At 49.4% G+C, this 15,296-nt stretch overlaps 1 protein-coding gene across 2 annotated transcripts in view; it reads left to right on the top strand.

The window, feature by feature from the left end:
• LOC134935979 (uncharacterized) overlaps positions 1 to 3,528 on the top strand; it is a 103,444-nt gene extending 99,916 nt beyond the window's left edge. For both annotated transcript variants that reach the window (XM_063930847.1, XM_063930846.1), the window contains exon 9: positions 1,636 to 3,528. In XM_063930847.1, the coding sequence (XP_063786917.1) occupies positions 1,636 to 1,761 (126 nt within the window). In that variant the 3' untranslated portion in view covers positions 1,762 to 3,528. The remainder of the gene's footprint in view (positions 1 to 1,635) is intronic.
• The last annotated feature ends 11,768 nt before the right edge of the window (positions 3,529 to 15,296 follow it).

Below are 15,296 nucleotides of genomic sequence, written 5' to 3'. Positions count from 1 at the left end.
TGACTGACTATTCATCCCTCTGATGAAGCTGCTACGGCAGCGAAACGCGTTAAGCTATTGCTGGCCTTTTTCCAGCACCTGGTTATAATTTATTTCCGTTGTTGTACTATTAAACGTTATAGATCTAAAGTAAAGCTGATCCTATTGTGTTTGAAGCTTGTAGCAGCTGCTTTCTTCCTTTTTTATAGGTTAAGTATGATATCAGTACAGTAAAGTATACGCCATTACAGTGTTTTATAGCTTCATGACTAGGCTAATTATCACTTTCATATTATACATCACTTATACTGGAATACTTACTGGATTATCTCATCTACCCAGGAGAATGTTACGATATTTTCAGCACGCAGTGACCTGTGTTTTATAATATACTATATTTTGATAAATACATATTTATATAATTTGGATGATAACAATGGAACAGAAATATCCGCATATCACACTGACTGCTGGTTCTAGTCTTTGTTATTATTGTCACATGTTGTTGCTAATGGATAACACAAATATGCCATTACACTATGTTTATTCTACAGCTTTTAAATATTTCTGGGTTCAGAATATTAGGTTGACAGTGATGATATCAAATTTAATCATGTTGAGACCATTACTGTCGACATGATGGTGTTGACATTATGTCAACGTACTGTACTGCCTGCAGACCATGCTTCAAGAGGCTTGTCCTTCATATGTGTTTTGTTATTTAGTTTTACCATAATACAATTAGTGTTTTGTTTTTTGTTTTTCTTTATTTGGTTTTGGGGTAAATTTTCACCACTAGAAGACAAAATGCTCTGGTGATCTAAAACCGAGAGAGCAAGGAGCGTCAGGGTCATGGTGGGCCCAGAGTTTTTCTCTGTCACTAGAGATCCGAGGAGTGGCATCTTGACCATATAATGTGTTCCTCCATTGAGAACCCAACTGTGAGGTCACATGAGGTCAACTCTTTCTTCTAACACCAATAACTTCATGTTACATAAAACATTTGACAGAGTGCCTTGCTCATTGGTGGGTGGTTGTATCCCTAGAAACTTCCAAGTGCATCTCATAAACAATTTCCAGTGGTTAGTTACCCTTAGCAAAGGGCAAGTAACCTTGTTGATTACAGTGACTCTTCACTGCCACTTTTATAGTCACTGCTCAAGCTGGGTTGGTGTATGAAGAGGTGCTGGACTCTAGCCACCAGATAAGGGGGACCTGCGATAGTTTAGTCATCTGACTGGTGGATGAATGGTTGCTGAACCCAGATAACCCAGTTACTACCAGATAAATCGGTCTCATCTATTTTAGTTATCAGATTGACACTAACCCCTAGTTTGAGATGTCTGCTGAAGTTTAGACACCAGAATGAGAAGATTTCTGGTTCTTTTCTACACTATCAACCACTCACATTGTGGTAGGAACTAGGAACTATTCAGAACACTAGTCAATAGAATGGTGGCAAACTGGGGGGTGAGGTGAATCACTTCTGATGGCACTTGGATGTTTTACAAGAGCTGACTGCTACCACTGCCAACATAATATTTTTTTCTACGGTCTACTCCATGGAGTACTAGTGTAAAAGAAAGTGTAAAGTCAAACATTGTACACAAAGAAGATAAGAAACCTAATGCAGACTCTCCTTTTCTTCTGTTGCAGGAATCTGGGGGAGTTCTCTATGCACATTTAAATGTCACATCACTCCAGCCGGGTACAGCAAATCGGAGTGGAGATGACAACGTTGATTCGCAGGTTCTATATGCAGCTGTCAGACGTGCACATTGATCAGGATGTATATATTTAACCACCTGTTCATACAAGGTTATTGAAAGTACTGTAAGACACCATTGGAAAGGTTTGAAGAAACCAAGCAAAGAAAGCACTTACTGAAAGCAAGCCAAAGAGGCCCCATATTGCATAGGACTTTGAGCACACGTTCTTGGGACTGTTTCCTAACTCGTATTAATAAACGTATGATCTAATTAAGGATTTAAATTTTTGCCCTGAGTTTATTGTAAGCAGAGATGAGCGAGTCTTCTTGGATTCCATGTGACTAATGTCAGTTTGTTTGGACTGAACATTCTGTTGATCAAAACAAGGAATGGGTTGAGGACGTATTGCAATCATCGGAATAGCATATTGCCTGTCTGTGTCACAATGTGCCATTTGTAGTGCGATCTGAATGAGCGATGGAGATGTATTGGAAAAATTGGTGAAATTTACTCTAGGAAAATTAGCAGATTTTCTGCACATTTGCAAAGTCCTTCACATCGAGATAAATCCATCACATCATCTGTAACATGTTTAAAGATTATGGACCAGTGCCCTGTCCGCTCAGGGAATCCAGCCAATTGGTGGTGTCTGCTGCCTTGAAAGGAGAAGAGGAATCCAGAACTCCTTCCTCAGAATACGAATGTAAACAAAGTCGTTTCTGCCGCAGGTTCTCCCAATTGATGAGTCAATAATTCTTCTTAAGAGCCAGTAGTTTATTGGGTATTTGTCACAGGTCATTCATTCAATCAATCAATCAATCAATCACACCCGTGTCTTATAGGTGACCATCAGACACATTATACATCAAATTTGCATAAACATTTGCTTGAATTCTCGAAATAGAATGGTGACAGTACTGGAACAACGCAAGGATTAAAATAATACTTACCCCATTTGGGATTTTGACAATCTGATAAAAATTTACATAAAATGTCTGAAGAAGCGGGCAGTGTTTCTTTGAAACAAGTATCAAATTTAGGCAGATTTGGTGAAGGATGTATTTGATTGTCACCTTTGAGTCACGGACATGATTGAATCAATTACTTTTGACAAATACCCAAAAAAAACTGGCTTTCAAGATGTATTATTAACTCTTCACTTGGGGGAGAACCTGCACCAGAAAGGACTTTGTTTATGTCAGTAACATGTGCCTGCTTTACGACTAATGGTCATTATTATGTGTATTTACACTGGCCTAGCACTGTGAAAGCTAGGCCTCCTAACAGGTACAGTATATGCATCATTATGTACTGTAGGTCTGCTTGAGTCATACTGTATATACAGTACATATGGCAAACAAAACTTTACTGTACAGACAATATGTTAGAATGTCCCATCACTTCTTCATCCCACCTCTCCAGATCACGCAATACTGTACAAATACATCTGGGTGCCTGTTTTATGGGCATGTTCAGACTTATTCAGAGTTAACTCAAAATTAGGCCCTTATTGTCTATTATTCAAGTTGTTGTGTGTCACATATGGAGGGAAGGAATTGTATCACTGCCAGAGGAAATTAAGTCACGTTCAACTAAGCCTTTCCAAATCATTGTGCAAACATGGAGGAATGATAACCAGTACATGTAGCCAATTTAGGATACTCACCTATCATCTTTGGGTCATGGTCTCTCTTGTTAGACTTATTGTTACACCCCACCACACTCAAACACATTGAGAGTGGATGGCTGTAATTCACGGTGGAAAGAATTGTGTTTTGTATTATACTACTGTGTATCATATTATTATTCTTTTTTTGTTTACCTTAAGCATTTTGCATTTTCACCATATTAAATTACATTTACTAATATTCTGTGTTTGTGTTCTTAAATTAATGTGCTAGTTAATCTTGTTTTTTTGTAAATGTTATATACCTTAAATACATGGGGATTGTTTTGTTGACTATAACTTTGGATAACTAAAGTTAAATTGATGAAGGGTATCGGTTGGGGAGTAATCTAAGCCTTCCTGTAAGAACCATCTCTTGAATCAAACCTTGGTGGTGGCAATTTTTTTGTAAAAACAGTGTGCGTGATATAGATATTGGGGAAAATGTATTTTAGAGAATTCAGCAGATTTTTAAATGACTAATGCTTGGTCACCCACATGTCATACAGGCTCAGGTGAGTGCTATAGATCCTAATATGTAAGGTCAAGCTGGTGGGAAATATTTTCATTTAAGAACCTCAGTGAATAAAGTCAATGTGATTTTTTTGAGAGGAAATGCAGACTACAGTTGTTCAACAAAGACAGAACTATTGGCCTTAACATAGCATCCTCCCAACCAATTGCATCTGATATAATTGACAGGTAACAGCTGTTGAACATAATGAATATAACCCACCAAAGCTACTGGAGCACCTCGGTAAATATGTAGCAACTGATTTAATAGTCCAAACAAGTGCCAGGAAATTCAAAATCATTCAAAGAAAGAGGTAGATCTTGAGAAAAAACCAATTTGAATACACTTAAATCATAATGATATATTAAAGTGGCATTGTAACTTATCATGAAGGGATGAAAAATATGCTCCAAGTGGATACATCCAATTATTCAGTTTTAAATTAATCTGCTAAATCAAAAAGACTTGGAAGAAAAATGACCAGACACTTCTAAAAAATGTAAATTATATCCAAATGCTGTTCACCAAAAATGGGGTGCTGACTCCAATGTAAAGTGGTGAAATTAAGAATAGTGGAAGGGAGTGCATACGGAAGAATAGCAATTTAATAAAACAAAAAATAAACTGTAAACATCTATATAATAGCCCAGATCTGTGACTTTGTGACTCATTTGCTAACGCTGGGCGGAGTCACAGGCACAGATCTGGGTGGCTGGATGTAGGCCAGGAACAGTCCCCTCCCTCGGTCCACCCATCCCCGCCCAGTCCCCTCCCCATCTCCGTCCACTCCCCTCTCTCCCCCCCTCTCCGTACACTCCCTGCACCCTGGTGACACTGCAGCCGGTGACTGCTCACCTGCCGCACAGTCCGGAGGAGAATGCTGACGACCACTGACTGCCGCCCCACCAACAGCCTTCACATAATCCGCCACCCACCCGCGGCACACGCCCCGCAGCCTCCAACCCGTGGCACCCACACCTGCAGCACCCCCAGCCCCTCCCCCACCCTTGGCACTCCCGCCCCTCCCCCACCCATGGCAGCCACATCTGCAGCACTCCCCGCCCCTCCCCCACCCGCGGCCCTCCCGCCCCCTCCCCCACCCATAGCACCCACATCTGCAGCACCCCCCGCCCCTCCCCCACCCACGGCAATCCCACCCCTCCCCCACCCGCAGCACTCCCATGCCTCCCCCACCAGCAGCAGATGCCCGTGACACTCCCACCCCCTCCCCCACCCATAGCACCCACATCTGCAGCACCCCCCCACCCCTCCCTCACCCGCGGCACTCCCGCCCCTCCCCCACCAGCAGCAGATGCCCCTCCCCACCCACGGCATTCCCGCCCCTCCCCCACCCGCATCACACGCCCCTCCACCACCCACTGCACTCCCGCCCCCTCCCCCACCGATAGCACCCACACCTGCAGCACCACCCGACTCACTCCAGCACCCTCCCCATCCGCATCACCCCCCGCGGAACACACATCACCGACCACATCTGTCCCGCACCCACGGTACACACCCCTCCCCCACCCACACCATTCCCACCTCCTCCCCCACCCGTAGCACCCACAAACCGCGTCGCCTCCCTCTTATACCCGTGGCACCCCCATCCAACCCCCATCCCCACGTCTCTCCCCCTACACCGCCCACCCCCCTGCACCTCCCCCACCCCATACCCAACTCTCCCCCACACCCGCACCTTCCCCACCCACGGCACCCACAGCATCCACCACATCTGCCCCTACCCGCGGCACCCCCGCACGCCCATACCCACCTCTCCCCTCCGCTACACCCCCGCATCCTCCACTCCACCCGCCGCACCAACAGCATCCACCACATCTGCCCCCCAACCGCTGCACATGACCCCCCTCCCTCCCACAGCATCCACCACATCCCCCACCCACCCGCGGTACTCCCGCTTCCTCCCCCACCCGTAGCACCCACCCCCGCAGCACCCCCGCCCCCTCCCCTACCCACAGCGCATTTGGACCCCCACCACACCCCCGCAGCCGCCACTCCCCCAACCACAACACCTCCGGCCCCCTCCCCTACCCACATCATCTATAGACACCTTCCCCCATTCGTGGACCTACCACACCTCCCCCACCCACAGCACCCCCGGACCCCATCCGCGGCTCCCCTGCAGCCACACCTCCACCTGCACCACTTCTAGAACCTATCACCCAACCTCACCCCCCTGCAACCCCACCTCCCCAAACATCCCCCCACTACATCGCCCCTCCCCCATGCACACCACCTCCAGACCCCCTCCTTCATCCACAGCCCCCTGCACCCACCCCTCCCCCACCAACAGCATCTACACTACCCTTCCGCACCCGCACCTCCCCCACCCCCAGAACCTCTAGACCCCCTCCCCCATCAGCACCTCTGCACCCTATGCGCCATCCGTGCAACTGCACCCACCCCTCCACCACCCGCAACACCTCTGGACCCCCTCCTGCACCCACCCCTCCACCACACGTAGCACCTCGGACACCATCCGCAGCCGCTACAAGTGATTCCCTGAATCGGGGTGATCAGCGGCATGGATAGGCACCTCCACCTCACTGAACCCACCCCCTTTCCAAACCCCCCGCACACACACACTGAACTTCTGTGAGTATAGTCGCTACCAATGGACATTGGATTAATAAAAAAAAAGTAATACTGTGGCCATTATGTGTCTAAGCGACACTGCTACCTGTGGCCATTGTGTATAAGTGGCACAGCTCCCTGTGGCCACTGTGTGTATACGCGGCTCTGGAACCAGAAGCCATTGTGTGTATAAGTGACACTGCTACCTGTGGCCATTGTGTGTATAAGCACCACTGCTACCTGTGGCCATTGTGTGTATAAGTGGTGCTGCTACCTGTGGCCATTGTGTTTATAAGTGACACTGCTACCAGTGGCCATTGTGTGTATAAGCGGTTCTGCTAAAAGTGGCCATTGTGTGTATAAGTGGTGCTGCTACCTGTGGCCATTGTGTGTATAAGCGGCTCAGCTACCTGTGGCCACTGTGTGTATAAGTGCCTCTGTTACCTATGGGAATTGAGTGTAGAAGTGGCACTGCTACCGGGGTCCATTGTGTGTATAAGCAACACTGCTACCTGTGGTCATTGTGTGTATAAACTGCTTTGCTACCTGTGGGCACGTTGTGTATCAACGTCTCTGCTACCTGTGGGCACTGTGTGTATCAACGTCTCTGCTACCTGTGGCCACTGTGTGTATCAGTGGCTCTGCTACCTGTGGACACTGTGTGTATAAGCGGCTCTGCTACCTGTGGGCACTGTGTGTATAAGCGGCTCTGCTACCTGTGGGCACTGTGTGTATAAGCGGCTCTGCTATCTGTGGGTATTGTGTGTATAAGCTGCCCTGCTACCTCTGGCCCACTGTGTGGATACGTGGCTCTGATACCTATGTCCACTGTGTGTATAAGCTGCGCTGCTACCTGTGGGCACTGTGTGTATAAGCAGCTCTGCTACCTGTGGGTATTGTGTGTATAAATGGCTCTGCTACCTGTGGGTATTGTGTGTATAAGCTGCCCTGCTAGCTCTGGCCACTGTGTGGATACGTGGCTCCGTTACCTGTGGCCATTGTGTGTATAAGCAGCTCAGCTACCTGTGTCCATTGTGTGTATACGCGGCTCTGATACCTGTGGCCACTGTGTGTATAAGCTGCGCTGCATACACTAGCAGTATATACTATACTATGTTATTCATTGTGCCCTGCGGCCACTCTTTACGCCCTCGCAAAGGACTACGACCCCTTGACAATCGCACGCCCTTCCCCCTTGCAATATTTACCCAATAGCATAAACTTTTTTGCAGGTAAAACTCCATATAATAACAATTATAGCACAGCTGAAGCCCGTGCAGGGGTTAACGGGACGTAGCCTCTTGCAACGGTATTTTCTGTCTAACACCTTCCCTCTCTTTATCCTCTCCCTACCACCCTGCCTCTCCCTATCCTTTACCCATCGCACAGCATTTTTCTGTACATTCCCTTTATCCACCCCCCCCCCCTACCCCCCACACCTCTCTATCTTTTCTCAACCGGACACCATTTCTGTATGCCCTCTATACTGCCCTGTGTTTCTGATTCTGTTATCTACCGTCCTGCGCATGTCCAAAGACGTGCAGTGGTTAACGGGGCGTAGCCTCAAACGACAGTGTGAAGAGCGCCCGTAGGGCACGATGAATCACCTAGTAGTCAATAAGTGCAAAATATAACACAATACAAATCAAAAGATAACAGGAAATATCCGCTCATGGAAGGACATATGTGATATGTGTGTCCAAAAATACACGAGACAGAAACAGTATAGAGCTAAAGAAATAGAAATGGTATACAATAATTGAATTCACTTAAAAATTTGATTGAACAAGGGGGGTCATTCCTAGTTGATAGCTCGCTAGCAGTTTTTAGCAGCCATGCAAACGCTATGCCGCCTCCCACTGGGGAGTGTATTTTAGCTTAGCAGAAGTGTGAACGCATGTGCAGCTGAGCTCTGCAAAAACAGTTTGTGCAGTTTCTGAGTAGCTCTGAACCTACTCAGCGCTTGCGATCACTTCAGCCTATTCGTGTCCGGCTTTGACATCATACACCCGCACAGCCACGCCTGCATTTTTTCAGACATGCCTGTGTTTTTGCAACCACTCTCTAAAAACGGTCAGTTGACACCCAGAAACGCCCCTTTCCTGTCAATCTTCTTGCAGTCGCCAGTACGAATGAAAGGTTTGCTAGAACCTGAGCACAACCACAATGGCCTATGTACCGATACATAGCGCGCGCGCATTGCGGCGCATATGCATGCGCAGAAATGCAGATTTTTTTTGCCTCATTGCTGTGCTGCGAAAATCCGTAGTGAGCAATCAACTCAGAATGACCCCCAATATCAGGTCTCATTTATACTAAGGGGTATATTTACTAAAAGTCGATTTAGGTCAATGTTTGGTGTATGAGGGTAATTCTGAGTTGATTGCAGCAGCAAGTTTGTTAGCAATTGGGCAAAACCATGTGCACTGCAGGGGAGGCAGATATAACATTTGCAGAGAGAGTTAGAGTTGGGTGGGTTATTTTGTTTCTGTGCAGGGTAAATACTGGCTGCTTTACTTTTACACTGCAATTTAGATTTCAGTTTGAATACACCACCCAAATCTAACTCTCTCTGCACATGTTATATCTGTCCCCCCTGCAGTGCACATGGTTTTGCCCGACTGCTAACAAATTTGCTGCTGCGATCAACTCAGAAATAGGCCCTATGTTTGGTCGATGTTTGGTCAATTTTTTTTGATCAATTTTGTGTTTCAGGGTCTGAATCACAAATTTACTAATGGATAATTTTTTATATTGTTTAAACAAATTTAAAAAATCTTCGGTTAGTAAATGTGGAATTTAGATCCTTAATTACAAAATCAACCAAACATCTACCAAATATGAATCAAAATCAAACAAAAATCGACTTTTAGTAAATATACCCATTAGTAACCATTTGGTACATTGGCAGACAGATGGGCGAGTCTGTATTTGGCAGATGCTGGGAGAACGTTACCTGTCTGACTGCATTATGCCAACTGTGAAGTTTGGTGGAGGAGGGATAATGGTATGGGGCTGTTTATCAGGGTTTGGGCTAGAGCCCTTATCTCCAGTGAAGGGCAATCTTAATGCTTAAGCATACCAAGATGTTTTGAACAATGCTATGCTTACAACCAGTGGTGAAAGCTATGAGTGGTGGGTCCAGGTACGGAAATATAATTCGGACTCCCCTCCTCAGCCCAACCCAAGTTCACAATATGCCACATGGCAGTGGGTGACAGGTAGAGTCAGAGGGTGACAGTGTAAGGCAGGGGGAGGCAGAGGGTGACAACAGAAGGCAGGTGAAGGCAGAGGTTGACATAGAGAGGCAGATGGTTACAATGGGAAGCAAGGGGAGGCAGATGGTGACAGCAGAAACCAAGGGGAGGCACATGGTGACAGCGGAAGGCAGTGGATGCAGAGGGTGACAGAGGGAGGCCGTGGGTGACAACAAGAGGGTGACAGGAAGAGAGTGGGTGACAGGAGTACAAGCACAATCTCCTGTGCGGTGTGGAGAACAGGCGGCATGTACCTTAGTGGGGGCAGGAACACAGCGGCCTCTGCTCTGTGATAGGGGCCCCTACTCCAGGGCCAGACTGCCCATCTAGCACTTCTGGCAAATACCAGAAGGGCTGATGGGCTTGTGGGCCGGTTTGGTCACATAGAGAGTTGGGAAGGCTGCATGCAGCTTAGCCTCCGGCTCTCTGGTTTGTCCCCTCCCACCTCTAAAGTGCCCATTTCTAAGAAATATGGGGGTGGGGGGGGGGGGGGTGCCAATGTCCCCAGTCCATCACTGCCCTTTAAAAGGCAAGCTGGGCATTCTAATCAAAGATGACAATGACATAGCGGAAACATTAAATTAGTGTTTCTCATCTGTATTCACAAGAGAAGACCAGATGGCGGTTTTGATGCATAACCTCAGCAATGATAATGTCCCACTGCTAAATGCTTAGTTAAGTGAGGAAGTAGTCTGTGACCAATTAAGAAAAATTAAGATTAATTAGTCACCTGGTCCCGACGGAATTCACCCAAGTGTTCTCATGGAGCTCTACTCCGAATTAGCAAGACCCCTATATTTGATTTTCAATGACTCACATCAGTCATGGTCCCCAAAGACTGGCATATAGCGGAAGTAGTGCCGATATTTAAAAAGGGAAGTAAATCTGAACCGGGTAATTATAGACCAGTAAGTTTTACATCCATAGTGGGGAAGGAACTGGAAGGTATTTTAAGGGATAGAATACAGGAGGTCCTTGAAACGAATAAGGTTATTAATAGGAACCATCATGAATTTGTGAAGGTTAAATCATGTCAACCTAACTTAACAGGCTTTTATGAAACAGTTAGTGTGAACCTAGATTAGAGTAAAGAGGTGGACGTAATCTTTTTAGACTTTGCTAAAGCTTTCGATACAGTACCTCACATGAGATTCATCTACAAATTAAGATAACTTGGGCTAGGGAGCACAATATGAACTTGGATTAAAAACTGGTGGAATAAAAGGGAGCAACGAGTAGTGGTAAATTGAACTTTTTCGAATTGGACTGAAGTACTAAATGGTGTGCCACAATGGTCGGTATTTGGGGCCTAATTCAGACCTGATCGCTCGCTAGGGTTTTTTTGCACTGCTGCAAGCAGATAGTCGCCACCCATAGGGGAGTGTATTTTTGCTTTGCAAGTGTGCAAACGCATGTGCAGCCGAGCGGTAAAAAAAAGTTTTGTGCAGTTTCTGAGTTGCCCAGAACTTACTCAGTCGCTGCGATCACATCAGCATGTCCGGGCCCGGAATTGACGTCAGACACCTGCCCTGCAAATGCTTGGACACTCCTGCATTTTTCCAAACACTCCCAGAAAACGGTCAGTTGCCACCCATAAACACCTTCTTCCTGTCAATCTCTTTGCGATCGGCTGTGTGAATGGTTTCTTCGTACAATCCATCGCACAGCAACGATCCGCTTTGTACCCGTGCAACGCGCCTGCGCATTGTGGTGCATACACATGCGCAGTTCTGATCTGATCGCAGCGTAGCAAAAAAACCTAGCATGCGATCAGGTCTGAATTAGACCCTTGGACCACTATTGTTCAACATTTTCATAAATTATCTGGTAATAGGACTAGAGAGTACAGTGTCAATTTTTTGCAGACGATACCAAACTTAGTAAGGTCATAAATTCGGAGGGGGATTCTGAGTCTCTCCAGAATGACTTATTTAAACTGGAAACATTGACGGCATAATGGAGAATGAGGTTTAATATAGAAAAATGTAAGGTAATGCACTTTGGTAGCAAGAACAAAAATATTACCTATACACTAAATGGGTAAAAACTAGAGGATTCTATACTGGAAAAAAGATTTAGGTGTTCACATAGATAACAAACTGAGCAGCAGTACTCAAAGTAGGAATGCAGCGAAAAAGGCAACCACGGTATTAGCATACATAAAGCGGGGAAATGATAAATCACTAGTGAGGCCACATCTCGAATACTGTGCACAATTATGGACACCATACTACAAAAAGGATATCATGGAACTAGAAAAGGTTCAGAGATGGGCAACCAAATTGATTAAGGGGGTGGAGATGCTAGAATAGGAGGAAATGCTTGCTAGGCTGGGCATGTTTACACTGGAAAAAAGGAGATTAATTGGGGACATGATTAACATTTACAAGTATATAAGGGGACAATATACAGAGCTAGCAGGGGATTTGTTTTTGGTAAAATCAACACAAAGGACATGTGGACACCCGCTTAGGTTGGAGGAGAGGAGATTTCGCACACGGAGACAGGAAGGATTCTTCACAGTAAGTACAATACATATTTGGAATACCCTGCCTGAGAGAGCTGTAATGGCGAACTCGGTCATTGCTTTTAGGAATGAGCTAGATAAATTCCTAATGGATAAGGATATACAGGGTTATGGTGGGTAAATCATACACTATAGTTTAAAAAAAAAAAAGAATTGACATAATGGCTGAACATTCACCACAGTTAAATTAGTCTTAAAAAGATTACAGTGTAGGAGATCACTAACAGGTTGAACTCGATGGACAAATTGTCTTTTTTTCAACCTTAGAAACTATGTTACTATGTATGTTACTCTTTGGAGAGAGAATTGACAGCATAGGAAAGGAATGAGTTAAACATCTTGTGAGGGGTGGACCTAGCTGGAAGGAATGTACAGCCCTTGGAAAAAGGGGAGGGTTAGTATATATAGGGAAGGATAGGCCATTTTGTCTCTCTCTGGTTGATGAAATTGCCTTGGTAGTGGGTGAGTGCTGCGTAGCAGAGCTCCCCATTTTGTGTATAGCTTGTGCTTGGGTTTTATTAGCTCTCCCTACCTTTTAGCTGCAATGGCTTCCCGCCCTCGCCGTTCCGCCGGGACCCCAGCTCGATACTGCGCTTCTGGCGGTGGAGCTGGACCGGGGGAAGGGATGGCAGGCCTGGGGGACGGGGCTCCGTCCCCCGGGGCCTCCACGGGTGCGGGCAGGAGCGCAGCTAGGCGGATCAGGTCGGCCTCGCCGCTGGGGGCCAGGCCGGCTTTGCCGGGTGGGCGCGGGCGGCAGGGTAGGCCGGAGATCCAGTCAGGCCGCCGTAGGTAGACGGGCATCAGCCCTCGCCTCCGGGAGCGCCTGACGAAGCGGCGGTGTCCGGCACCCGCGGGCGCGCGCATGCGCGCTGCGGTGGGCGCTCGGCGGCTGCTGCACAAGCGGCCCCTGTCTCTCCCCCCTTGCCACGGCCGGAGCTGAGTGCCAGGCGGGGGGTAGAGGCCGGACGGGGGTCGGTGGTTCGCCGCGCGGGGCTTGCTAAGGGCCTCGAGCGGCGGGTATGGTCAGTGCGGCAGGCGGGAGAGCTGTGGCGGGGACTAGTGGGACGCGCGCACAAGGTGCGCGCGCGCCCACGCTTGCCTCCGGCGCCGCCGGTCGCGCACGCGTGCGCGCAGTGGCGCCGCCAGCCCCATTGTCCCCCTTTTTACCCCAGTTAACTCCCCGGCAGCCGGAGTCCGGCAGGGGCCGGGGGGAAAGGAGAGGCAGGGCTGCGTTAGTGGGCAGGCGGGAGACACAGGTGTCGGTAGGGCATGAGCACCGGAGTGCAGCAGCACACGGTGACGGGGCGCGCGCGCGGGAGGCACGCGAGCCCGTGCCCACTGCGAGCGGCGCAGTGTGCGCGCAGCTGCGCCGCGGGTTTCTCGGTCTCCCCTAATTACTCCCCTGGGACCGGAATCCAGCGGCCCGCGGGGGAGGAGGGGGGACAGGGAATGGGTCAGCGGCCGCAGGGCTGCGGCGCGCACGGATTGGTCTTGGGGCGTCTCCCCCCTAGCGGCGGGTGATAGTTCCGATTCGCAGGGGGAGGGGGCGTACTTGGAGGTGGAGAGTGAGGGCAGCGTGGGCGCAGACAGGGGCGCCCCCGTCTTCCCGCCGGGGCAGCGGGCGTTGGGTGCCCGGTTGCCACCTGTCGGGCTGCGGGCGCGTGGTCGCGCATGGGCCCCGGCTGGAGGTTACTCGGGGCCCGATGCCTCGTTTTGGGGGGGTCGCGACCCCTCCGGAGCGCTTGCGTCGGCCCTGGCCGCGGTGGTGGAGGCTTTAGGGCCGCTAGCCGCGGCTGCCTCCCCGAGGGCGACTGCTAGTTCCGGCGAACCTGCGGAGGCAGGCGGGTCCGGTGGTCGGAGGGCTGCGGCGGCGCAGCGAGTGGCACGCGCCTGCCGAGAGCTCGGGGCGGCCGCCGCAGAATTGGAGCAGGGTCCGGGGCAGGACGCGCAGGGGCGCTCGGCGGCAACGCCCTCCTCACCCTCCGCCGCGAGTGCTGGCTGGGTCCTCCGCTTCTTTCTCTTTTACAGGGGATCTCGGGGAAGTGGAGATGGCAGAGTACGAGGAGGAAGACGTCGGTTTGGCCACGCCGGAGGATTCCATGTCGGGGCAGTCGGCGGCGTCAGGTGAGGTGGTGCAGTCGGTATCGGGTTCCTCCACGAGCTCTAGTTCTAGTAGTTCTTCCTCGTCCTCCTCTTCATCTTCTCTGTCGTCGAAAGGTGTCCGCAGTCAGTAGCACGACTAGGGCAAAGAAGCGGGTGATGAAATTCGCCAAGAGGGCAGCAGGCCAGCAGAAGAGGCGGAAGAGGCGCAAGCGGCTTAGCGAGGAAGCTCGTAGGGCCAAGAAACGCCGTGATTTGCCCGTGGTCGTGCGCTGCGACTATACTGCCGTTATGCGGGGGCTGCGAGATAGCTGCCGCAGGAAGATTCGCAGAGGGGACTTCGTTGATGTGTCCGTCTTGACGAAGGACGCGAAGAAGGAGTATAAGGCAGCGGCTGCAAAGATGGGCATCGGGGCGGAGGCATTCCGTACCTTCGATAATTGGCTGGCCGGGTTTTGGGTCTTCGCGGCGTGTTACCTGGAGGACAGGCCGAACGAGCACATGAACATAATTCGGTACCTACATCTCGTGCACGACATGCAGCGCACGTCTTCGGGATCGGAGTGGCGTAGGTACGACCAGGAATTCAAGGAAAAGCAGGACGGTTTGCAGGTCATGGACTTTGGGTTCAAGGACGTTGAGGTCTGGCTCAAGGTCACTCGGGCTTCGCAACAGGCTGAGGAGCCCCGGAAGCCGGGGGCGGACGGGCACCGCGCAGGGTCGTCCGCCCAGGGGTCCGGCGCGGACGGCGGATTGGCCAAGCCAGGTAGGTCGGCCGTCCGCGCAGGGGGGCGAGCCGCCACAAAAGGAAAATGTTTCGCGTTTAACAACGCAGCGTGTTCCTTCGGCAAGCAGTGTTGTTTTCGACACTCGTGCCTGCAGTGTGGCGGATCCCACCCAGCCTCATCCTGCTTCAAAGGCAGTCGGCAGGGTGCCCGGGGTAAGCAAA

Source organism: Pseudophryne corroboree, chromosome 6 (assembly GCF_028390025.1).
Source record: "Pseudophryne corroboree isolate aPseCor3 chromosome 6, aPseCor3.hap2, whole genome shotgun sequence".
Classification (NCBI taxonomy): domain Eukaryota; kingdom Metazoa; phylum Chordata; class Amphibia; order Anura; family Myobatrachidae; genus Pseudophryne; species Pseudophryne corroboree.
Note: the sequence above shows the minus strand (reverse complement) of the source record. Positions and strands in the feature narration are given on the sequence as shown.